Genomic DNA, 25,091 nt, shown 5'->3' on the forward strand with positions numbered 1-25,091 from the left:
CTGTATAGTGAGTGCAAGGCCAGCCTGCATTATATAGTGAGACCCTGTCTCAAAACAAAACAAACAAAAAGGTGCCTGCCTTTTTTGTATGACAGATGTCTCTGGGCCAATACCTGTAGCTACACACACATCAAAAATATTGACATTGTTTGTTTTAGGGTAGTAATTTGTGTCTGGCTGACCAAAGCCCCTTTTCTTAGTAGGATTGGACTTCCAACCAGTCTTTACTGGGGGAGTATTGAGGATAAAACAAATGTATTGTCTCTCCTGTTGGCAGATAGAACAGGTTGTCTTGTTATGTGTGTAGGTCCCTTGGAGGGTTTTTTTTTGGCATGAGAAGTATGTAAAGTCTAAATATGAGCATGATGGGGAGCCCAGGTGTACCAGCGGGGTCCTGCTAAAAACAACCAATGCCAACAAAGCACCCCATCCACAAGAGAAAGGTGAAGACTAGCAGGCACATTTGTCACGTTTTTAGTCCGCTGTGGTGGTCTCAGCAAAGGCTATGGTGAAAATCAGGGCTAGAGACGTAAGCATAGTTAGGAACAAAGGATGGCAGTGCAAAACAGATGGCCAGCTACCAACAGGGATGCAGTCTGTTTGTTTCACCAGTTGGTGGCATCTTCAGGCTTTTGCTGCGCATAGATGAGTAAGACTAGCCAGAGCTACCCTCTGTGATGGTGTCTCCTGGGTGGAGATCACTTTTTTTGGATTGTCAGCTTACGTGGCACCTAAGGGCGGGGGATGCGTGCGTAGTTCTGAGACACTGGCTTTGCTGTGTGGTGGGGGTGGTGGATAGGATAGCAGTGAGTGTGCCCCTCTAGAGGGATCTTAAAGGCTGGACATTTTTTTTTTTTTTTTAACCACACAACATTTCCTGGTTTAAAAGAGTGAGCATCTGTGGGGAGACTGACAGGCAATCTTTTTTATTTAACATAGTGCTGTAGAATCACTAGGATGGAGACTAACACCTGTATCTGTTGCTTTATGGTGAGATTTTAAAGCTCCTTTAAGTCCTCCTTTATTCTCTTACTAAGAGGAGGGGATAAAAAGAGGAGGAGATCTCTCAGAATTTTATAAGGGGAAAACCCCATCTGGTTAGTGGACCTAAATCCAGGCTTCAGCAGAGCTGTTGGGAGGGATTGGTCTCAGTGTAGGTGAGTTTTCTGACAGTTTTGCTCAGCTGTAGCTTGAGTCGGTGTATTTGTCTTATTTATTGATTTATTTATTTACACTCTGGATATGGTTTTTAGGTGATCTTTAGTTCTTTGGCTACCAGCTGTAGCATCTCTATGACAAATGCCAACCTGTTGTCAGATCTTATGATAATGGGAATTTTAAAACAGGGAATGGTTTTCCTCACAAGGAATTGGGCTGCATCACAAGCCTTTTCTGTGTGAGGGGGAAGGCCTGTATTCAGCCTGAGAAAGTACACACAAAAGCTAACAAGTCTTATAGCCACAGACCTAGGGAAGCTCGGTGTAAGTCTACAATGACCAAAACATGGGGCTCCTCCAACACTCTGTACCTTAGGAGCGGCCCTAATACAGGTTATTGCAGGCACATCTCACATTGTTCACACGCTATTTGGGCTGTGCTGATGTAGAAATGCCAGCCCACAGTGTTTTTAAGAGCTCTCTGGCCCATTGGGGGTCCTGATGAAATTTTTGACCACAGCTTGCTCCATGGCCTCACAGATTGTTAGCTGGCTGTTGTAGTCAGGATTTACAAGGGAAGAGATTAGTACAGGACATGTAATTTATAGGATTATTTTATAATATTCACCCAAAAAGTCAAACACAGGGAAGTGCAAGAGATCTGTCCACGCACACAAGAGACTCAAAGAATCCAGCTGATGGCCTAGGTCGTATGGCAGTGTCCGGCATAAGTGCCCTGAAGACCTAGAGCCCATGGCAGCGTTCTCCACAAGTCCAGCTAAAGGCCCAGATGTCTTTAAAATTAAATTTTATGTCTTTTCTTCTTGAGTTTATGAGGCCCTTTTTTTTGGTACAGGGGACCAAACTCACGACCATGCGCCTGCAAGGCAGGTGCTTATGCCACTAAGCTAAACCCCCATCCCTTGGGCCTTTTTCTTTGTATAAGGCCCTGTGTAGGTGGAGGGTGGTGAAGACATACTTAGAGGCTGTGTATGTGTTAACACATATCCTTGCCACCTGCTGGAGAATGCTGGTTACTGAGTATGTTCTGCCTTTTGTGATGAGATCCCTGTGGCAGAGTCTGCCTCGATGACAGAATTGAAAGTTACCATGGAGCACCCTGCAAGGTGTTCTCCCCTTTCACCATGCTACCATCAGTAAAATACTCAGCACCAGGGCCCGTGAGGGGCTGGTCCCTCAAGTCTGGTCCGCTGGAGAACACCTCACCTGTGACCTCAGTGCAGTCATGATCTGGCCAACCTGGCCTGAGCAGCAGTAGGGTTGTCAGGTTCAGGGTCCTCCCTACTTCTAGGTGAATGCCTGGGTTCTCATATAACATCCCCTGATGTCTGACCATCTGGGTGTTCATCAGCCAGTATTGTCTTCTGTACTTCAGGACACAGCATGGCACGTGGACAGTCTCATAGTCAAGTTTGTCAGCCTTCGCTACCAAGAAGGATGTAGTTGCAAGTGCTTGCAAACGTGGTGGCCGGCCCTGGAGAGTCCTCGTGGGGAAGTGTGTCATCAGTCAGTGCCATGACCTCAACATCCGGGTTAACAAACTCACTGCAGTGCTAATACTCGTGGATGTACAGGAAGAAAGGCTTCATCTTGTCTGGAAGCCCAGGCCCCCGTGCATTGATACACAGCTATGTGATCTTTTTAAGGCTTTTTGTTGTACTTGTTTCAACAACCGAAGTTCTTGTCCGCCACCTGCTTTGTGGTTTTATAAAGGAATTTTGCCAAGACTGAGAAGTTAGGTATCGAGATTTCACAGAAACCTGCAGCACTCTTTGTACTGGTGCTGGGTTGTCAGGACTGGAATTGTGCGAACTGCCTCCTTCCTCTCGGATCCAGAGGAGTGAGGACCTCTCTTTCTTTTTTTTGTCTTTTTCTTTTTTATCGGTACCAGGGATCGAACTCATGACTGCCTGCTTGCAAGGCAGACACTTATGCCACTGAGCTAAATCCCCAGCCCCGTGAGGGCCTCTCTTGAGGGGCTTAGATAACATTTTTCTTTTGTCTGGAAGAAAAAAATTTTTTAACATTAGATTATGTCCTTAACTGTTGTAATTGTAATTTTTTTCTCGTTCTTGATCTTAGATTGTTATAATTTTAAACTTCACTGGCTGCCAATAGATTTTTTTTTTTTTTTGGTCTTTTTTGAGGCGGGGTCTCGCTATGCAGTTCAGGCTGGCCTTGAGCTCACTTTGTAGCCCAGGCTGGTCTCAAACTCACAACGATCCTCCCACCTCAGCCTCCAGAGTGCTGGGATTATAGGTGTGAGCCAAACAGAGAAGGAACACCTAAGCTTATTTTTCCAGGAAGCAACTTTATTTGCTGTAGCACAGGCTGATACCCAAAAGACTGAGCCCTGGTCATGGTGAAGCTTGCCAATAGATTTTTAAGTAGCTTTGAATCAGTAGTCTTATTGCTAGCAGAAAGCAGACAGAAGAGTGACCCTATAATTGTAATTTAAGAAGTTACAATCTATAAGGAATGTTTTAAGTATATTTATTTAAAAATATCAACTTAAATTGGAAGCCAAATGTAAATTTATCAGTTAGCTAAGACTTGTAACCAGGAGAACTTCTCTCAGAGGGAGGAATTGAGTACATTCATTAGTCTTTGGGGAAACAGAAGATTTTGAACATCTTTTTGACACCTTTTAAATTTTTCTTTTTTTTTTTTTGTACTGGGGCTCAAACTCATGACTTTGCACTTGCCGGGTAGATGCTGTGCCACTGAGCTATATCCCTGGCCAAATTTTCTTTTTGAATCAGTGATAAAGTTAGTTTTTTTTCCCCTTGTGTGGCTGCAGCCACTTGCTAGGCTGGAGCCACTATCCAGGGATCACAGTTTGGGGGTAGGAACTCTAGAGGGTCTCATGTAGAAGGGGTGATCAGAAATAACTTTTTTTTTTTTGTCTTTTTGAGACAGGGTCTTCCTATGCAGTTCAGGCTGGCCTTGGGCTCACTTTGTAGCCCAGGCTGGTCTCAAACTTCCAAAAATCCTCCTGCCTTAGCCTCCCAAGTGCTGGGATTATAGGTGTGCGCCGTCATGCCCAGCCAGAGATAACTTTTTTTTTTTTTTTTTTTTGTCTTTTTCCTTTTTATCGGTACTGGGGATCGAACTCATGACTGCCTGCTTGCAAGGCAGGTACTTATGCCGCTGAGCTAAATCCCCAGCCCCTCAGAGATAACTTTTTAATTCTTATTAAATCTCCAATTTTTTAGGAGAAAGAGTACGATTGGTCCTTTTGGCAACCTAGGGCATAATCTATCTCGTCGTGAGACCCCAGTCTTTATTATTAACCAATTTAATCAATAATTGATATACCTGGTCCTCGTCTGAGTGAGCTTTGGTCAGAAGATGGATGGGATGAGGGTGGGTGTTCGTGGCCTAATGAAACAACATTTTATCACCTGATTTTTTTGTTTGTCTGTTTGTGAGTTGTCGTTTTAAGTCCTTAACATCCATTCAAGGGGATAACAGGGTATTTTGTTCCCTGAGACCCTTTGATTTCTTAACCTATGCTCATTGGGAGGCACATTTATTTTTTATTTTCTTTGTCTCAAAGCCCAAGGCTCCTTCTCCAGCATGCACTGATGCCTTGCTGTTGGTTATTTCAATTTCAGTTGAAATGATCTCAACCCCACTCAAGGTTGCTGGTTTCATCCGAGACAGTCCTGATATCACCTGAGATCATCTGGACCTCACCTGAGGTCGTTCTGGGACAAAGACAGAATAATCTGAGCACCAAAGCAATATTTAGTTGCCCTGTAACTTTTTTTTTTAAACCTTGATTCATGTACAAAGTTGTCTGGTTACCACTGCCTTTCTTAGGCTCTTTTGGAACCTTTTCACTGTCTCTCTCATTTACATGCAGCCGCACAGTGACTCTAACCCCTGCACAGGGCCCAGTGTCATAGAATTGTGGTTTTGTCCTTTGTGGAACTACTTGGGTACCTCTACTTTGGGAGGTGATCAGAATCTCCTTTGGCCTGTTTGGGGCAGAGCTACTAAAACCTGGGTTCTTCCCAGTCTGAAGGGGGGTTTCTGGGGCTTCACCAGGTTCTACTGTGTGTCTGGGGTCCTTGCCCTGCACACCAGGAGGGGTTAGCTCGTCCTATAATCATAGGGTCTGCTGGCACCAGGTGAGGCTGCTTCTCCTGGCCTCACCTGGTCACCCCCCACCAACAAAAGAGGTAGGAACACAGTTTTACAAATCCCCGATGAGCCCCAAGAAATGTAGCAGGATTTTCCCAAACAGAGAAGGAACACCTAAGCTTATTTTTCCAGGAAGCAACTTTATTTGCTGTAGCACAAGCTGATACCCAGAAGACTGAGCCCTGGTCATGGTGAAGTTTTGCCTTTTATACAATTTTTGCATCTTTGTCTTTCTTAAATGGTAACACACTAACGTAGTACAGCCGGATTGAGTACAATCTGTTCTACAGAGCCATACTAGAAGTACAAATTTGTATCTAGGTGCTGTGTCATGTTGCCTTTCTGGTTTTTGACAAAGCCTCACTGCGTTTTGAGGGGAACGGCCCTGCCACAATGCAACATATAAAATACCATTTTTTTGTGCTTACTTACACAGCATGTATAATATACTTTTTTTTTTTTTTCTGTACGTGGTGGCTCACGTCTGTAGTTCCACTTATTTGGGAGGTTGAGGCAGGAGAAATACTTGAGTCTAAGAATATGAGGCCACCTGGGCTACATAGTAAGACGGCATCTCAAAAAAAAAAAATAAAAAGACAAAACTATTTTAACCATTTTAAGTTACACACACTAGGCACATTGACATGTGCACACATCACCATCTGTTTCCAAAGCTTTTTTCATCTTCCCAAACCAAAACTCTGTAGTCATCAAACAACCTGCTCATTCTCCCCTTCCCCAAGCCCATGGCAACCACCATTCTTTCTACCTCTATGCATCTGACTCCTATGGGTACCTAATAGAAGTGGAATTATATGGTATTTGTCTGTTTGGGACTGGTTTGTTTCACTCAGGAAAATGGCTGCAAAGTTTGTCCATATTGTCGTGCATGTCTGCATCTCCTTCCTTTACAAAACTGAATACTATTCCTTTGTGTGTGTACAGGTTGAGTAGCTCGAATCTGAAAACTCCACATCTGAAAGGCTACAAAATCCTACATTCATCTGGGTATGGTGGCACACAGTTGTAATCCCAGCACTTGGGTGGCCCAGCAGGCCAGGACTGCTGCAAGTTGGAGGCCTGCTTGGGCTCCAAAGTGAGATCAAAACCAGCCTGAACTACACAGCGAGATCCTGTCTCCAAAATAAATAATAAGTAAATAAAATAAAATATCCTGAATTTTTAGTGCCAAAGTGCTGCCACACTTGATCCCACATGATAGGTCATGGTCACAGTGTAGGTTGCACTCATAATATTGTTTAAAATTTTCTGCACTTTGTGTGTGAGCCATAAATGGTACATATGAGACATAAGTGAACTTTGTGTGTAGACTTTGGTCCTATCCCCAAAGAATCCCATTATGAATATACAAATATCCCCAAATCTGAGAAAATTTTGAAATCTGAAATACTTGTGGTTCCCAATATTTTGGGTATGCCCGGCCTATACTGCATTTTATTTATCTTATCATCTGTCAGAGGATGCTTGGGTTGCTGCCACCTTTTGGTTATTGTGAATGATTGTCCTTGAACACAGCCATGCAGGTATCTGTTCACTCTTCTTTTTTTTTTTTTGGTATCAGGGATCAAACTCACAACTTGCACTTGCCAGGCAGGCACTTATTCCTGAGCTGTATCCCTGGACCTTCTGTTCACTTTTCTTTTAGTACTTGTCACTGTCTCCACAGGAGAGGGTTTACTGGATTACAAGGCAACTGTATTTCAGCTTTTGGAGAACTTGCTATACTGTTTTTCATAGTAGCTGCAACATTTGACATTCCCACCAACAGTACACAAGGGTTCCACTTTGTCCACATCGTTGCCAACTCTAATTTTGTTTTTAATTAGTAGTCATCTTACTAGGAGTGAAGTTACATCTCATTGTAGTTTTAATTTGTGTTTCCCCAGTGATTAGTGATACTGTCTTTTCATGTACTTGTTAGCCATTCATATATGCTCATTAGAGAAGTGTCTGTTCAAGTCTTTTGCTCATTTTTAATTTGTTTTGTTTTTTGAGACATGGTCTTACTATATAGTCCTGATTGGCCTTGAATTCACAATGTAACCCAAACTGGCCTTGAACTTGTGTCCATTCTCCTGCCTCTGCCTCCTGTGTGCTAGGATTGCAGGCACATACCATCATGCCTAGCATTTTTTAATTGAGTTTTTTGCATTTTATTACTGAGTCACAGTTCTTACCTATCATGGCAGAATAGTAATAATGGGCAGCTCCCAGCCTGGGCCACTCTGTGATTTAACAAGACTCTGTCGCAAGACAGAACAGAACAAAACAAAACGCTGGGCTTGAGGGTGCAAGCCTGTAATTCCAGCAGGAGGATCATGAGTTTGGGCCCAACATACACAATTTATTGGCTTAGTCAGACACTGACTTAATAAAAAATAAAAATACTTGAGGCTCAATAGCTCAGTGTGAGGGCCCTGGGTCCAGTCCCCAGCACCACAAAAGCAAACAGTAGTGGGCAACTAGATATGAATTAACACATCAGTTTGGTTAATATCTGTCTTTCTCCCCCAGCCATAAAGCCTAAGCCTAAGAGACTCTCTGTCATCATGACTCTTCTGTCCCTTACTCGGTACCTGGCACACATCAAGTTCTCAGTAAAAACCTTTTGAATATGTGGACAGAGCTGAGTTTATAATGAGTTCCCACCATTTGCTGCTTTCACTGTGAAGGTAGGGAAGGGAAGGCAACCAGTCCCAAGGGGCAGCATGCAAGGAGGGAGGCGTCAGCATCGGACTGTCTGAGCTAAAAACCAGCTCCGCTTCTTACTCTAGTCACCCGGCCTTGGGAAATTTCTTCCTTTTTCATGCCTCAGTTTACCTTTTCAAAGAAATAGCAACATGTATCTTGGAAGATGAGAAGCGATAGGCGGAGGAGCAACAAGCTGAGCAGGGGTGAAATGCGGTACCGAAAACAGGGGCAGAAGACTGATGGTCAGCAGAGCAGGGGACCTTTCGAACCCCCTTCCCGCCCTGCACCCTGCACTGCCAGGTGACTCCTTGATTCCTGCAAGGCAGCGTGTTATCTCCCCCCCCCCCCGAAGTGAGCCAGGAGGAACTCTGGACTCAGGGCCAATAGACACTGAGAGGGTCAGGGTGAAATATCAAATACAAAATGGGGGGGCACTGTGGCCTCTTTACCAGTTCTGTAACCAGAATCCTGGCACCAAGACTGTGCAGCCCAGGGAGGAGAGGAAAGGCCCAGGAGGTGATATTTACATGAGCTCCGGGTCAACACCAGATCACACTCAGTCCCTTTACGCTGAGGTTCACCAGCTTTGACAGCGCCCACACACGCAAACAGCTGCCAGTTAGATATTTAGAATTTCACTCTTCAGCAGCCTCTCACCACGTATTTGAAGGGAGTCTCCAGGATAAAGGAAGGAGGCCAAAGCAGATGGATAAACAAGCCAAGATGTTTGAAACACGCAGAAAATGCAGGAAGCCGCAAGAAATACAAAGTGAAAATCACTGGTGTCTTCAGAGAGTTAAGAAAAGATATTGTGTCCCTGAAATAAGATCTATATAAAAAACCAATAAGGGAATAAGAAGAAAATGCAGTGAGAAAATAAACCACGAGTCAAAATAATTTTTAAAAAGTCAATAGAAAGGATGAGAGATAATGAAAAGGAAATTTCCCAGAGGCTGTAGCAAAAAGACAATAAAAGAAAATTAAAGGCTCAGTCCTGGAGGCCTAATATTTAACAGATTTTCCAGGCGTCCCAGGAAAAGCCAAAGGAAAAAACTTATTAGAGAAATGATGTGAAGCTTGGTGTGGTGGCACATGCTTATCTCGGACTTTGAGAGGCTGAGGCAGGAGAATTTCTGCAAGTTCAAGGCCATCCTGTGCTCCATAGTAAGAGGAGAGATTACCTATAGATACCAGGAATCAACAATGGAATCCAAAAAATGAAGCCATCAAATTCTGATGGAAAATTATTTCCACCTACTATTCCATGTGCAGTCAAAAAATCAGAAGTAAAGATAGAATAAAGATATTTTCAGACAAGAAAGGGAGCAAAACTTGGCCTCCTATATATATGCCCATTCTAAGAAAGTGCCTAGAGGATGTGCACCAGCAGAAGGAAAGCATAAATCAAGATAGAGGGAGACTTCAGAGGCAGGAAGCAAGCGTCTGAACAGAGTTAAGTGTGCCATTGGTCTAAATAGCAATCAATCTCAGGTGCAAAGGGCAGGAGGGAGGGTCCAGGAGGAAGGGTCTAGGAAAGCAAAAAAAAATGGGTCAATTATGTGACTCTGAGGAAAAGGTGTTTTACAGGTCTGTTGGTGTGTTTGTTTGAGGAGATTTAGCAATATGTACACAGAACTAAGCAAATAAAAAATGGTAAATATAAATGTAATTATGCTCTTTGACTCAGGAATAGAAATAGCTACAAAATCACTAGAATGTAAACTCAGAAAAGAGATAGAGGGAGCGGGAGAAGGAAAGAGAGCTGGGCACAGTGGTGCCTGTAGTCTTAGGTGTTTGGGAGGCTGAGGTGGGAGGATTGCTTGAGACGGTGAGTTTGACACCAACCTGGAGTAACACAGTAAGACTTTGGCATTGGAGAAGGAGAAGAAAAATGTAAATCCTGATTTTACTTTTTTTTAAGAAGGGGTCCAACTTCTGGGCCCAGGTGCTCTTCCTGTTCCAGTCTCCTACGTAGCTGGGACCACAGACACAGACCACGATACCTCACTAATCCTGAATCACAATTTATGGGGTTTTTTCCTTCACAATTTTAACCAAAAGTCTATGTTGTGAGAATGCATCGCTGCTAGACATATGCTTAGATGACCCACTTTCTGCACTGATCAAGGAGGCTGTGGATTAAGATGACAGAGCCATACAAGTGTAGCCGCCTAGAGTGTGAAATCCTCGCAATTTTGAATGGATTCTGCAAGAATGAGAAATACAGTAGACCCTTGAGTTATAACTGACCTCGTGTACAAACAACTTAGGACCAGAATTTTAGATTTGACTTACAACCAAAGCCTTTTTTATTTTGTTTGTTTTTTGTTTTTTGGTACCAGCAATTGAACTTATGCTGTGCTTGCCAGGCGGATGCTTGTGCCACTGAGCTAAATCCCCAGCCCACAACCAAAGTCTTGAGTGACAACTCCAATGCCAGGTGCTTGCACAGTTGTAAACAAAGACTGCTGATGCCAGAAAAATGTATGTAAATGTACGTGAGCTTCAGTCTGAGCAGAGATACTTGTGTTTGTTGACATGATAAGCACTATGATTATTGCTATCAAAATGTCCTCCCCCAAAAAGCTAGAGAAGACACTAAGGGAAGGAAGGGAAAGAAAGCAATCACAATAAAATAGAACAGTGTTAAAGAAAAGACAGAAGCAGAAATCCTTAGACCACTGTTTAGTTCTGAAACGGTTGAGACCTAATGAGCCAGAAGCAGGTCCTAGTGGGCTATGGATTCTCCCAAGGTGAGAAAGGGCTCCAGAGAGCCAGATTCCTGATGTTTTTATGGAAGAAGATTCTCCTCCCACAATAACCACCTCCCATTTCATCCTGCCTTCCTGCAGGCCAAAGATTTAAACTTGAATGGTGAGTACAGTATGACATTGCTGTTTCTAGTAAACTAGATGCATTTTATAACTCTTTGGTGAATACTCTAGGAAAATTATTGGTGTTTCTGGTGAATTACGTGCATTGTTCAACCTTTTTTTAATAATGAAAAGTTAGTTAAGGGGTGCTTTGGGAGGTTTGAAATGTATTATGGGTATTTCCATGATTTCTTATGGGGAAAGCAGTCTTGACTTACAATGAACTTGAGTTACAACCAGTCCTCGTGAACCAATTGTAAGTCGGGTCAACTGTGAACCTTTAATGTGCCAAGCCCCTACAACTTTGGAATTACTTGCTACTGCCACTACCAAGCCTTAGCTAGCCACATACAAACTTCAACAAATACTACTTGAAATTGATAAATCAAGAAATTTAGAATTATGGAGGTAATCACCCCAGAAAAATAATTAAAATAGATAATTAAAAACATTAACCATGGTTGCCCCTCAGAGCCAGGCAGAGGAGAGAGGAAAGCTGGGCAGAGGGGGTGAATGTTTTTATTAGTATTTGATAGCTTTTCATGTTCTGTATTATACTGGCAGAAAAGAAATTTTCTAAAAATCTGCATTCGTATATGTCCTTTGGAAGGCTCCTCACTAGACTATCCCAGGAGCTGTCTCTTGGGAGGGGGACTCGATGGACAGAAATCAGAGGAAGGTGCTGGAGGGTAGGAAGTGACCCAGAGGGTGTGCTGGGCCATGGCTATGGCAGATGTCCGCAGAAGCCTGAAATTTGCACTGGTGGTGGCAGGGAACAAAATGGACTGAGTCACCTACCTTCAGAGAGCTCTGGGTGACAGAGTTCCATGGACAGAAAAGAAGATATTTCAGAGACCACAGGAGGGGGTACTTTCTGCTATAAAGAGAAGTGCTGTAAAGAGCACCAGAAGTGGCGGCACAGGCCTGTAATCCCAGCTGCTTGGGAGACTGAGATAGGAGGAGCTCAAGTTCAAGGCAAGCCTGAGTAATTTGGCAAGACTGTCTCAAAATTTAAGAAAAGAAAAAGATCTGAGGCTATAGCTCAGTGGTAGATTCTTGCCTAAGGTGTGCATGTGTGAGGCCTTGGGTTCCATCCCCAGGACCACCCGCCCCGCCCTGCAAAAAGCCAGAGAGTGCTGCTGGGGAGAGGCACAGGGTAGCTGGAGTGTGGGATGGACCTCTCTGAGGAGGGGACATTGGAAGAGTCCTGATGGAGGCAGAGGGAGCAGCGAGACTGGAGGGCCTGAGCTGGAGTGGGCTGGACATGTCTAAGGACACACAGAGAAGAAACGGAAGTGGGTGTCAGGGGACATCATTCCAGGGACAGGTATGGAGAACTGGAGGCCTGGAGGTGGCCGGGGCCAACTTGTGCAGGAGGGACTGCCGCATGACTGGGACTGGAGAAGGGTCGAAGGTGCCATCAGCGCAGGGCATGGTATCAAGGCATGAGAAGGAGCGAGAAGAGGACAAGGTGGGGGCTGCCTGGCAGACCCCGCGCTGAGCCGCTGGTGGGGGGCACCCAGCGCAGTCTCAGAAGCTGCTTCTCCCGTTTCTCTGAGACCCATCCGCCTCTGGGGATGAAGGATCGTTCACAAATCAAAATAGCATGCAGAGAACAACCCTGAATTGTTCTGCGTAAGAGCAGAGAAATTAGACAGGCAGCTGTGGGCTTGAGACCGCCTCCCACGCAGCTGGGATCCGCTCGCTCGCTCAAGACAGACTTCCCGAGACTTGTGATTGTGCTGTCTCCCAGCAAAACTTTTTGCTTTTCCAGCCCCAGAGCAAATAGCAGCTATTTTGGGAGGGAGTGGGACAGATGCTGGCCGTGAAGGACAATGAGTGAGTCCATTTGTTTTAAACCAAAAAAAGCCTCATGGCTTCTTGAAGAAACAGCTTTAGCAGATGTGAGATTGTTCAGTGGTTTCAAAAACATTAAGTACTATACTGTACCCTCTTCCTGGGTAGCATCAGAGGCATTCTAAGGAAGTAAAGAGAAGCACACAGTGTGACATCACCCGTTGGCTAGAGTAGAGAGCGTACATGGGGAGTCAGGAGGTCCAAGTTCTCACCTTGGCTTTGCCACCTTTGCTATGTGACCTTGGGTGGGTTGTGCAGCCTCTCGGGCTTCCAATTTCCTGTCTCTTCCCAGTAAGGGCCTCACTCTGAGTAGTGATTCTCTAACCTCTAGAGTTGGTAAGACTCACTTAGGGCGAAGGCATGCTTGCTAAAGATGGAAATTCCTTGGCCCAGTTCTAGAGATTCATAATCTATAGGTTAGGAGATCTGGGTTCCAGGTGTCTGCATTTTTCACAGGCTCTGCTAGTAATTGTGAAGGGAGCCCTCAGATCCCGCCTCAGGAGATCACTTCCCAGGTTGAGGATATAGCTCAGTGGCACAGCACCTGCCTGGCAAGTGCAAGGTTGTGACTTCGATTCTCAGCACCAGAACAACAATAAACAATTGCTTCCCTGCAGTCTTCCAAGGCTCTTCCTGTTCTGGAAAGCAAGGAATTGCTCATATGGTGGGGCCTTTCCCTGGGTTTCTCAGATCAGTCCAGGCCAGAAGGAAGTCCTTAGCCCCGCCTCAGTGGACCTGTGTTCCCGTGACGAGTATACTGGACAGGGCAGTTTCTCCAGCTTTCCAGTGCCCAGCCCAGGCCCTGCTGCAAAAGGGACCGTGACTGTAAATACTGGCTAAACAAGGGCCAGTTGTGATGGAGACAGCTGTGTGCAGCACAGAGCACGGGGCATGCTGGGAGGGTGGGGTACAGTTTGGGCACACCCATCTGGCTTGATACCTGGCCCATACCCGGGGTTTCTATGTGACGCTGTCAGTGGCTCATCTTTCCCACACAACTAGGGGTGGGAAGAGGCATGCACCCAGGCTGCCGGACAGTGGATTCCAGCTTGCAGGGACCAGAAGGTCTGGATGGGCCAAGGAAGGCCACAGAGGACACCCGAAGGGTCTACAGCCCCAGGCAGAGCCCCTTCTTCAGATATGGCCAATTGTATTCCCGGAAGGCCAGGTCAGTGGTAGAAGCTGGAGAATCTGACCACTCTGGGCTAGCCCCCAGCCTCATTCTCCAACAGATGAAGAATAACAGTTATACTGGCCTGCATGTTTGGTTTTTTCTTTTGCAGTTCTGGGATCAAAGCCAGGGCAGCACCCATGCTGGCAAGTGCTCACCCACAGAGCTACACCCCTGTCCTGCACATTCACCAACTGCTGGGCTCAGTGCTAAGTCCTGTATTACCTCATTAAATTTTCATACCCATCCCAAGAGGCTGGTGCAAGTATTAACCTTCTTTCTATAGTTAAAGTTGCTGAAGCTCAGAGACCTCGAACTACTAGCCCAGAGTCACTCAGCCAATATACAGTAGAGGCAGGGTTAGAACCCCAACTTGTTTCCCTCTGGAGTCAGTTTTTTCTTAAACCCAATTGCTTAGTACCTCTCAGACTATATGGCTTTTCCTAAAATACCTTCAGCCAAAGTCACCCACAACCAGAGACATACTTCTGCCTCTGTTGTAGTGGACAGGAGTGATGCTGAATCAGATGGTTCAGGACCTGCCCTTGACCTTCTGTGTGACCTTAGGCAAGTCACTGTACCCTCTGTGTTTAATGAAAACTGAAATCTGTAAAATAGGATAATGACCCATGTACTTCCTTCTAAGGTACACTAAGTTGAAGACAGCAACCAACATCTACATCTTCAACCTGGCCTTGGCCGATGCGCTGGCCACCAGCACACTGCCCTTCCAGAGCGCCAAGTACCTGATGGAGACATGGCCCTTCGGGGAGCTGCTATGCAAGGCTGTGCTCTCCATCGACTACTACAACATGTTCACCAGCATCTTCACGCTCACCATGATGAGTGTTGATCGCTACATCGCCGTCTGCCACCCTGTCAAGGCCCTGGACTTCCGCACACCTGCCAAGGCCAAGCTGATCAACATCTGCATCTGGGTCTTGGCCTCAGGTGTTGGTGTCCCTATCATGGTCATGGCTGTGACCCGTCCCCGGGGTGAGTGAGAGAAGGGGTGATGACTTAGGTCTCAGGCCACGGGCAGCACATGAGCCTCTCTGGGTTTGCAGGGCACTTCCCAGGGTGCGTGGAGGCAGCTGTCCACTGGTGGAGCCCCTGAGAGTGTGGAAGTTCAGCCAGCAGGATGGGAATGTTTGGCCACTGGGGGATGTGGGTGGGAGTCTGCATGATGATGCGTGAGTTGTCAGTGGACTATGGGTGGCTGGCCTGGGCCCCTGTAGATGGTTGGCCAGGACTGTGGATTGACTGACCTCTAGGGAGATGGACAGAGAGGCAGCAGGGTAAAAGTGTCACTGACCAATGAGAAATGGAGGCTGGAAGATGGCTACCCCAAACTTTCTTTACCAGATTTTGAAAACCACTGGTCAGATGACAAAAGCAAAGCTTAGAGAATGAAAGGTGTATTTCCTTGGAATAAAGCTATAATCATTTTAGTGACTTCATGTATTTGGTGCTGTAGCAGCTATAACAATCTCCAAAGCCCAGGGATTAACATGGTAAAGGTTTATTTCTCATGTATATTGCAAACAGCACAGTCATTTAGGGACCCAGGCTCCAACTGACTGTTCCTGAACCTTTCACTGCCGGAATCTGCCTGTGTGAACATAGAGAGAGAGTGGGAGGATGCACAGATAATGCTTCTTTTCTTTTCTTTTTTGCAATGCTGGGGATCAAACCCGGGGTCTTGCTCACACTAGGCAAAATGGTCCACCACTGAGCTAAAGACCTAGCTTCATGACCACGTTTAAATATCCTGGTCCATCCCTTCCTAGTGATAATTGCTCACATGGCCCTGCCTTGATGTGAGGAAGTGGGCAAGATAGTCTAGAAGAGCACCAAAGACACGAGGAAACAATTAAGTTCTTGGAGCCACGCTAGAGAAGGTTAAATGAGGTGATATGTGTAAAACACTTAGGAAAAGGCCTGGCTCATTGCCAAGGCCTAATAAATGCAGCTGCTAAATAATTAAGCCTGTGGGGTAGACAAAGGTGATGACTCCTTCCTCTGTTTGACTATGAGAAAACCGAGAATCAGAAAGGCCATGTGATTTACCTGCGTCACATAGCTGGGCAGTGGGTGGCAACTGGCTTACAAACCGAGGTTCCTGCCCTCAGATCTGTTGTTCTTTTTGGCCCTTTGGGAGGAGTTCTACAGAGGCTGGATGCTGCGAGTGGAGCCCGGAACAGGCCTGATGGGAGGCCTCTTGGTCACCTCTGACTCTCACAAGGACAGCATCCCTGGTGCCCTTAAGCAGCCGCGGAACACTTGGTTTTGACTCAGCAGCAGGGCTCCGTTCCTCACTGTCAGCTTCAGTTTCCACACCATTAGCTGCAGCCCTGCTGGGGCTGGACCAGATGGGCTCCTCACTCCTCTCTCTCTCTCTCTCTCTCTCTCTCTCTCTCTCTCTCTGTCTCTGTCTCTGTCACACACACACACACACACACACACACACACACACACACCTCCAGATTGGTTGTTCTGTGTGCTACTTCCTGTGTGACCTTATTTGCCATCTGTAGGACAAAGGTCTTGGACTCAGTGAACCCCAAGAGTCCTGCCAGCCTGATGTCCTGGAATCCACCTTGTCTGTGGGGTCCCAGCTTCCTCTCATAACTCTAGGCCCCCAAGCCTGCTGTGTGGCTCTAGATCTTAGGACTCACCTGGGCCAGCCTCAGTCCTGCATAAGAAGCTCACAACATCCTCCCAAAGTGCTGGTCTAGCCCAAGCCTTCATTCCAGGAATGGGGACCTTATTTTCTCCTGGGTACCCTTCTACTCTGTCAAAAGGGCTTTTTTTTTTTGTCTTTTTGAGACAGGATCTCTCTGTGCAGTTCAGGCTGGCCTTGAGCTCACTTTGTAGCCCAGGCTGGTCTCAAACTCGCAATGATCCTCCTGCCTCAGCCTCCCAAGTGCTGGGATTACAGGCGTGAGCCACCACTCCTGGCTACTAAAAGGTTTTTGTTTTTTCCCCCCAGTATTGGGGTTCAAACCCTGAGGTGCTCTCTTACTGAGCTACATTCCCTGCTCTTTTTATTTTTTATTTTGAGCCAACCTCTTACTAAATTGACTAGGCTGGATTTGAACTTGGATCATCCTGCATCAGCCTCCCAATTAGCTGGGATTACAGCATGCTCACCTCCTCCAGCTGAAAAGATCTTGATATTGGCCAACATTAGCCTTCCTCCAGGGAGGCTGGGTTAACCCTGGGACCTAGATTCTTCTAAGTATCGGCTCCTCTTTCTGTGTGTGCACCAAGTCCTTGACTCTTACCATGCTAAATGCCTTACTACCCCCAGGCCTATTTAGTCTTTGCAGCAATCCCTGGGGATGTGGGTACGTTATGAGTCCCACCTTTTTAAAGCTTGAATTGAAGTGGGTATGATTTGGCCAACTCACACCATGTACAGTAGTTACAGTCTGAGTCTGCTGTTGAATCAAGTTTATTTGTTTTTCTTTCCTGGGATTGGAAACTGAATCCAAGACCTAGTACATACCCAGCCGTTTTTAAAATTTTAAGACATTGCTAAGTCACTAAGTTGCCTAGCCAGGCCTCAGACTTGTGAACTTCCTGCCTCAGGCTCCCAGAGTGAGTATGCCACCAAGCCAAATTTGAGTGACCCCCCCCCCTTTTTTTTTTAAAGAAATGAGATCTTGGGGCTGGGGATTTAGCTCAGCGGCATAAGCACCTGCCTTGCAAGCAGGCAGTCGTGAGTTCGATCCCTAGTACAGATAAAAACGAAAAAGACAAAAAAAAAAAAAAAAAAGAAAAAAAAAGAAAAGAAAAGAAAAGAAATGAGATCTTACTATGCAGTTCAGACTGGCCTTGAACTCACTATATAGCCCAGCTAATCTTCAACTCGTGTGATCCTCCTGCCTCAGCCTCCTGAGTGCTAGGATTACAGGTGTGAACCACCATGCCCATCCAGTCACACTCTTTAAATCCGTCTTAGCAGTGTTATCCCATTGGAATAAGTTTGGAAATGGTGCGTTATCACACTTAGTACCCTGGGATAAATTAATTTTAAGTGATTTATTACTATTACCCATGGACACAGAAGCTTATGAAGGGCTTAGGAGAGAACTCAGAAAGGGGACTTCTCAGATGAGGGTCAGTCCTGATTTTTATTTTGTTTTGTTTTTGCTTCTGGGGTTTTTAAGGATGAGCAAGAGTTCATCAAGTGCAAAGTGAGGGGGTGTTCAAGGCAGAAGAATTAAGGGCCCACACCAAGATGGAGCCGAGCAGGCAGGACCTCAGGCACAGAGGCCAGGCCTCTCATCCTTCTTTCCTTATCTCCCCTCCCCAGATGGGGCAGTGGTGTGCATGCTCCAGTTCCCCAGCCCCAGCTGGTACTGGGACACAGTGACCAAGATCTGCGTGTTCCTCTTCGCCTTCGTGGTGCCCATCCTCATCATCACGGTGTGCTACGGCCTCATGCTGCTGCGCCTGCGCAGTGTGCGCCTGCTGTCGGGCTCCAAGGAGAAGGACCGCAGCCTGCGGCGCATCACGCGCATGGTGCTGGTGGTGGTGGGAGCCTTCGTGGTGTGCTGGGCGCCCATTCACATCTTCGTCATCGTCTGGACCCTGGTGGACATCGACCGGCACGACCCATTCGTGGTGGCGGCGCTGCATCTGTGCATCGCCCTGGGCTACGCCAACAGCAGCCTCAACCCAGTGCTCTACGCCTTCCTGGACGAGAATTTCAAGCGCTGCTTCCGCCAGCTCTGCCGCTCGCCGTGCGGCCGTCCGGAGCCCAGCAGCTTCAGCCGGGCGCGCGAGGCCACAGCCCGCGAGCGGGTCACCGCCTGCACCCCCTCCGATGGCCCCTGACCACGCTCCTCCCCCCGGGCACCTCCAAGGTGACCACGGAGGCCCCCGGGAGGTGGAGCCACGATCCGGGAAGGGGCAGTCAAGGATGAGGAGGCATGGGCCGCTGGATGAGGCCTCTGTTTTGGAGAAGAGCTGGGTACTTGGGACCAGGTAGTGGTCACGAGATGAGGCCTGTGCAGTGGGGTGGCTCTGGATCCAGTGGGGGAAGAGTACCTGAGCAAGGCCCTAGGCTGGGCAGGGACAGCTAGCGACTGCAGGGGTGTGGGACCTGCAGCACCAGAACCGGGCTCCTTAATGGGACCTGTGCAGTGGGCAGAAGTTCGACTTGGTGCCGCCTTGAGTTCTAAACCCCATAGGGCTTTGAGGCATCAAGATCTGGTCTAGAATCTGATGATTCTGCACTGAGGAGGGGGCCGAGGAGGGGCAGGGGTGCGCAGTGGCTTAAGACTGAGCTGCAAGACCGGGCGTGGAGGAGAGGAGCCTCCTCCGGGGTAAGATGGAGAATCAGGACAGGCAGGCTGGTGACGGCTCAGGTTTGTCAGTAGACAGAGGGGCTGTGTGCAGGAGGTGGGGCCTCATGTTTGGGGGAGAGTCCCAGCCCGAGTTCTAGCAGCATATGGAAACTCCCTGAAATCTAGGTACAATTTGACATCTTCATAAGTAAAGTGAATACAAAAGAAACAGAAAAGAGGAAGAGAAACAGCATATCTTTTCACTCCAACCGTTTCTTTGGAATGGAAAGTGATGCCTAAGATTGGAATCAATGTCCACAGTCCACAGCAGTATCCAGTGAATCCTGGTACAGGACAGTGAGTAGGGCCAGTGGGGAGGTTGACAGGCTTCAGTTGAAATAGGGTCGCTACAACCAAGCGCTTGAGGCTCGAGAAGGAGCAAGGAGGTCCTGGGGCTCCAAAACCCCAGCTGCATGGGCTTCGTGCCAGGGGGTGGAGGTGGTGGTAGTGGGCTAAGGCGGGGAAGCATGCTTCTGCTCTGAGGTTAGGTCCTCCATCCTGAGGAGGGACACTTCTGGGGAGTCCCCAGGGTCCTGGTGTCTGTGGTACTCAGCTATCAGAGCACAGAGAGAATCACCTACATGGAGCCCCATGCTTGGCGAGTGAACTGGGGGAGGGGGGGTGCCAAGATACCCATGCAGATTTCCAGACCCCTGATAAGAACCTCAGAATTGTCTCTCCTCCCAATACCCATCTGTGCCCCATGCATGTGTGTCTACCTCGGATAAACTCAAACTGTCCATGTGGAGCCTGATTTTGGTGGAACTGAGGGAAGATGGTGTGTGCTCCCCTCTCCTGAGGTCCTCGGCTCCAGCCTGCCCAGCTCCTTCAGGCTGCTGAGTTCTGGGGTCCACCCAAAGCCAGGCGTAGAAGCCAGATCTTTGCTTCCCTTGGTGTCAGGGTCTGTCCTAGTCCCCTGAGCCCCTCCTCGCAGGCTCCTCTCCCCACCCTCCCCCCATCCTGCCTCAGCAAGACACCCCTGACTCCCTATTGAAGCAAGTGCTGACATCCCTGTAAAAACAAATTTAATTTTCTTCCTTTTTTGGGACAGAGGGGAAGAAATTGACGCCTTTGTCTCAAACCAAAAAAGAAAAAAGAAACAATATACCTCTTTTCCCTTTGACAGCCATTTTTTGGGAACAAAAGCTGGGAGCTGTCACTCCAGCAGGGACTGAACTAGTGGGGAGGGGGGCACCAAGATGGGCTTCGTGCACATTTTAAGGGGTGAGAGTCCTTTCAAAGGCAAAGCACAGCCCTCTCCTGGACCTGGGGACTTTCTTCGAGGAAGTGCCTCCTCTGGGACCTCGGATGTACAGCAGTGACCACCACTCAGATCCAGCTCCCAAGATATGGTGACCCAGAGGCTCAGTCCGCTCATATCTCAGTCATCACCACCCAGACGGGCCCAGCAATCATAGAGACTTCTGTGTGGAGGGGGCCTCAGCAAGGCAGGAGGACGTCCTGGACTGGGAGCCCTCCTGCTAATGCTCTGGGGACAACGCAGAGAAAGAAGACAATTTAGGAACCAGAGAATCTTGAAGTAATTGGGAGCAAGACTGTTTATTCTTTTTTCCTTTTTTTTTTTTTTTTTTCTTTTTATCGGTACCGGGGATCCAACTCACGATTCCCTGCTTGCAAGGCAGGTGCTTATGCCACTGAGCTAAATCCCCAGCCTGAGACTGTTTATTCTTGTAAGCGCTGTGTCACCACACACGCACACGCATACACACACCACAGACCTGTCCTTAAGCCGCTCTAAGCCCACTCACTGCCATCTGGCTGCTTCTTGCTCCTGCTAGCAGATATTTAAGGTTGTCCTGAGTTTGGCAGGGCCTGGATCCCAACCACATGCATGTAAGGTAAAGCGATTTTGCATTGAAATCTACCTTTTTCTTTTTTTTTTTACTAGAGATCGATCTCACAACCTCACACTTGCCAGGCAGGCACTTGTACTGCTGAGCTATATCCCTGGTCCTTGAAATCTACTTTCTACCCACCTGGCACACATGGCCCTGCCCTCAGAATGTCTGAGACAGTCAGTGGATAGATAGATGATTGCATCCCAGTGTGATGAGTGCGGGGACAGAGAGCCCTAGGGAGTATGTCATAGGAAGAGCCTTTTGTTATCTTTTTACTAAAAACACATGTGTAGCAATTTCATGAGAGGTGGGAAATGTTCAAGTGTTCTTAAAGTACAAACAGAGGTTGGTCACCAACAGGAGGGAACAGTGTGTGCAAAAGCATGAGATGTCCAAATCCAAGAAATTATATGCGAGAACAGAGGATTTAACTGAGTACTTCTGTGTGCCAGGCTGGATGCCAGGTGTTATGTACATTATCCCAGTGGAGTCTCGTGGCAGCCACGTGGGTAAGTAGTGGTATCCCGATTTCGGACAAGAACGCTGAGGGTCTGAGAGGTTGAGCCACTTGCCTCTGGGTCACAACCCTGCTGGCAGTGACAGAGGTCAGTGAATTTCCAGGGGAAATTCTGCAGTCCAAGTTTGCAGGAAATTCCAGACATCGGTGAAGTAGAAAGACATTAGTAGCCGAAACCCTGGGGTGAGGGTTTTGAAGATTTAAGACAAATTAGAGCAATTTGAAGGAAAAGGGCCAATTTTCCATGAACTTTTGTTCCTCTTGAAGCTCTCCAAATCTTCACATTTCAAAATGTACTGTGTGTGATGCATTTTTAACGCTCCAAATTGACAGTGTAATTCTAGATCATCACTAGGTTCTGAAAACTGCGGAGTAGGGCTCTTTCCTCCATAATTTCCATTTCTCTCCCTCTCTTTAGGAGTGGGAGGGAAGTTTTTGCCCCTGGTTTAAGAATGCCCTACATTTTCCTGTCTGTTCTTGAAGTAGCAGGTAGGGCTAGCCTCAGATCTTGGCTTACCCTCCCTGGGTCTCTGCATCCTCAGTGGTAGCGTGAACTACCTTCAGGAGTAGTTGTGCAGATTAAATGAGATAATGTGTGTATAGCTATAGGCCCATCACGTAAGGATGGTCTAGCACATACTAAGCAAGTGTTACTAAGCTGGAACACGAAGTAGGGCTACAGACCCACAGGCAAAGTGGTGAGCTCACAGGGGGAGCCAGAAAGAGAAGAGTATGGGACCCTGCCTGGGGATCCCCCTGCTTCCTAGGCTCAGGAGCCCCGGTGGAGAGTGAGAAGCCATGGCAGAGGCAGGAGGAGGACAGCCGGGTAGAATGTGCTGCCATGGAAACAGGAGGAGGAGGGCGTTGCCAGGAGGAGGGAGTGATGGAGAATGTCAAGTGTCAGAAGAGAATGGGGGTGGGGAGGAACCCATGGCATAAAACTCCTCAACTTCAGTCTCCTGCATGGCCTGGGAAACTCCCGAATTTCAAATTTCAAACCTGAAACTAAGTGGCTGCATGAACCAGGCCAGGGGATTTGCCCTCTGTGACCTATCGTTTGCTACTGGATCTAACGCAAAGGACTGGGTTAGTCTCCAATGACAGTCTCTAATAAGATTCCTGGGGTTGATGAATTCTTGGCCACTTGGTAGCAGCAAGCAGCAACTGCCTGCCAAAATGCTGGCACCTGGTAGGCTCCAGTACAAAGTTAATCTCTGATAATTGTGCAAATGCCAGAGGGAGCTCCTGGAAGGAAGGGTGCTTGGCTTGGAATTTGAAATGTCCCCCAGGTGGAGGGGGGTGAATAGGATCTGAAGTTTAGCCAGCGTTCTGGGAGCAGCAAGAGTCCTGAGTAGGCATCTGCTGGGTCTCAGTCCCCCCCACTTTTCTTTTGGTACCGGGGTTTGAACTCCTGATCGAACCCAAGACCTTGCGCTTGCCAGGCAGGCACTTGTGCCGCTGAGCTAAACCCCCAGCCCAGTCCCCCCTTCTTTGCATCAGTGACAGATCCTGAACTGGGGACTACAGATCTAGAGTGGGAATCAGACCTAGAAATGCTGGGAGGTGACAGCTACCTACAGATCCTGGTCCCACAGCTCCAACAGGAAACACACAGAGCTTTCTTTCACCATTTATGTATTTGTTATTATTTATTCCTTTATTTCACTTCTGCACAACAGGCAGGTAATGCTGGGAGCTGGCAGGGATAGTGGGAGAGGCCAGACCACTCAGAGCTTACTGATGGGGGTCAGGTCGGGACGCTGACTGGGTGGCTCTGGGACTCTGGCTGCAGGCAGCTTGAGAATTCAAAGCCAATCTTCCAGAGAGCTGCTGAGGTCCTTCTAGGGCAGCAGGCTGATGCCGTGGAGCGCATGGCTGGAGGATCGTCTTGGGTGCAGCCCCAGCGCCACTGCCATGCCAGAGATGAGCTTACCCAAAGTGCCCAGCACTTTCACACATTTTGCGTTCATGACAGGCTGTCATCTACCAGCAGGTGACCTACAGCATTCACCTGTACCAAATTACATGGAGGAGCCCTTTAATCTTCCCAGCCAGAGTATGAAATAGACTTTATTTTTATTGCCTCCATTTTGCAGATGAGGAAACTGAAGCTCAGGGAAGGGAGTGGCTTGGTCAAGGTCAAAGGTTGGTCAAGTCCACTTCGTCAAGGTCAAAGGTTGGTCAAGTCCACTTCCTCCGCTGCCTCCTTTGGCCTCCCACGGGGAAGCATTCTGATTATGTGGAAGGCCCCAGCAAGACCGTCCCATGCAACTCGAGGCCACAGACTGAACATTTCCTGTGCCAGGTCCTATGCCTCAGTGCCTTGGCCACAGACACTGCCATTGCTTCCATGCTAGCCACCCAAATCACTGCTGTGACCTTGGCAGGTCCCTCTCCCCATCCTTCTCTCCCTCCTTTGGAAGTGTGTTTGTTCCGTAACTTTTGACTTCCTGCCATGTCATCTGTGTGACCCTAGGCAAGACACTTCACTCTCTGGGCCCATTTCCCCTGCATGGATGATGACACTTAGCTGGTAAAAAGTTAAGACTTAGAAGGAGGCTTTGAGGGATGGGCCTTGTCTGCTCTGGTCACAGACATTCCCAGAAATGATGGGCATTGTGGTGCATGTCTGTAATTCCTGCACTTAGGAGGCCAGGGCAGGAGGATTGTTGTGAGTTCAAGGCCAGCCTGGGCTACATGAGTTCAAGGCTAGCATGAACTACATAGTAAAATTCTGTCTCAAAAAACCAAAAAAGAAAATATCTGGGCATGGTGGTGCACACCAATAATCACAGCCCTTGGGAAGCTGAGTCAGGAGAAATCCTCCTTCCCCAAAAAAGATCCCAGCAAATGCAAGTGGACACCACACAGGTGAACAATACGCCTACTGCACAGCAAATACTCAAGAAATGGAGCCTTTTACTGTCGTCTAACATTTTAAGTCCATGTACATGATGGATTCTGAGTGCTGTGCCATTCTGGGAGAGAACTGAGACTTTCCCCTCATGTTCCTTGATCACAGAAACTGACATCTGGTGGTAAAATCCCTGGGCATTAGTCCAGAAATAGGGAAAAGTATGCCTAAGAGCTGCCACCTGTCAAGGCACCGCCCTGCTTTGGGCTTGCCTCACACACCAGGCTTTACCCCTCCCGGGTGTCATCGTGCTACTTCCTCTGCTTTCCCAATAAAATAAGCATCCACATTCTTATCTGTTTTGTTCATCTTTTTGGGTCCCTTAGTGAGAGAGCCTGAAAGGTGACAGACATGAGGGAAGCAGAGGCTCACGACCTCAGTGTGTACGAGCATGCATGCATGCGTGTGTGTGCGTGTGTGTGTGTGTGTGTGTGCGTGCGTGCATGTGCACGCACACATGTGCAGCTTTGTCCTTTGGAGCCACAGGCTCCAAGCCTTCCCTGG

The 25,091-nt window shown here is 47.6% G+C and overlaps 1 protein-coding gene across 1 annotated transcript in view; it reads left to right on the forward strand.

Moving 5' to 3' along the window:
- Oprd1 (opioid receptor delta 1) overlaps positions 1 to 24,882 on the forward strand; it is a 49,005-nt gene extending 24,123 nt beyond the window's left edge. The window contains exons 2-3 of the mRNA XM_003471096.5: positions 14,587 to 14,936; positions 18,262 to 24,882. Coding sequence (XP_003471144.1) covers positions 14,587 to 14,936; positions 18,262 to 18,785 — 874 coding nt within the window. The 3' untranslated portion in view covers positions 18,786 to 24,882. The remainder of the gene's footprint in view (positions 1 to 14,586; positions 14,937 to 18,261) is intronic.
- Positions 24,883 to 25,091: the final 209 nt, after the last annotated feature.

The sequence above is a fragment of the Cavia porcellus genome, unplaced genomic scaffold (genome assembly GCF_034190915.1).
Source record: "Cavia porcellus strain 051 isolate PalLab524CR breed Dunkin Hartley unplaced genomic scaffold, mCavPor4.1 scaffold_25, whole genome shotgun sequence".
In the NCBI taxonomy this organism is placed as follows: Eukaryota; Metazoa; Chordata; class Mammalia; order Rodentia; family Caviidae; genus Cavia; species Cavia porcellus.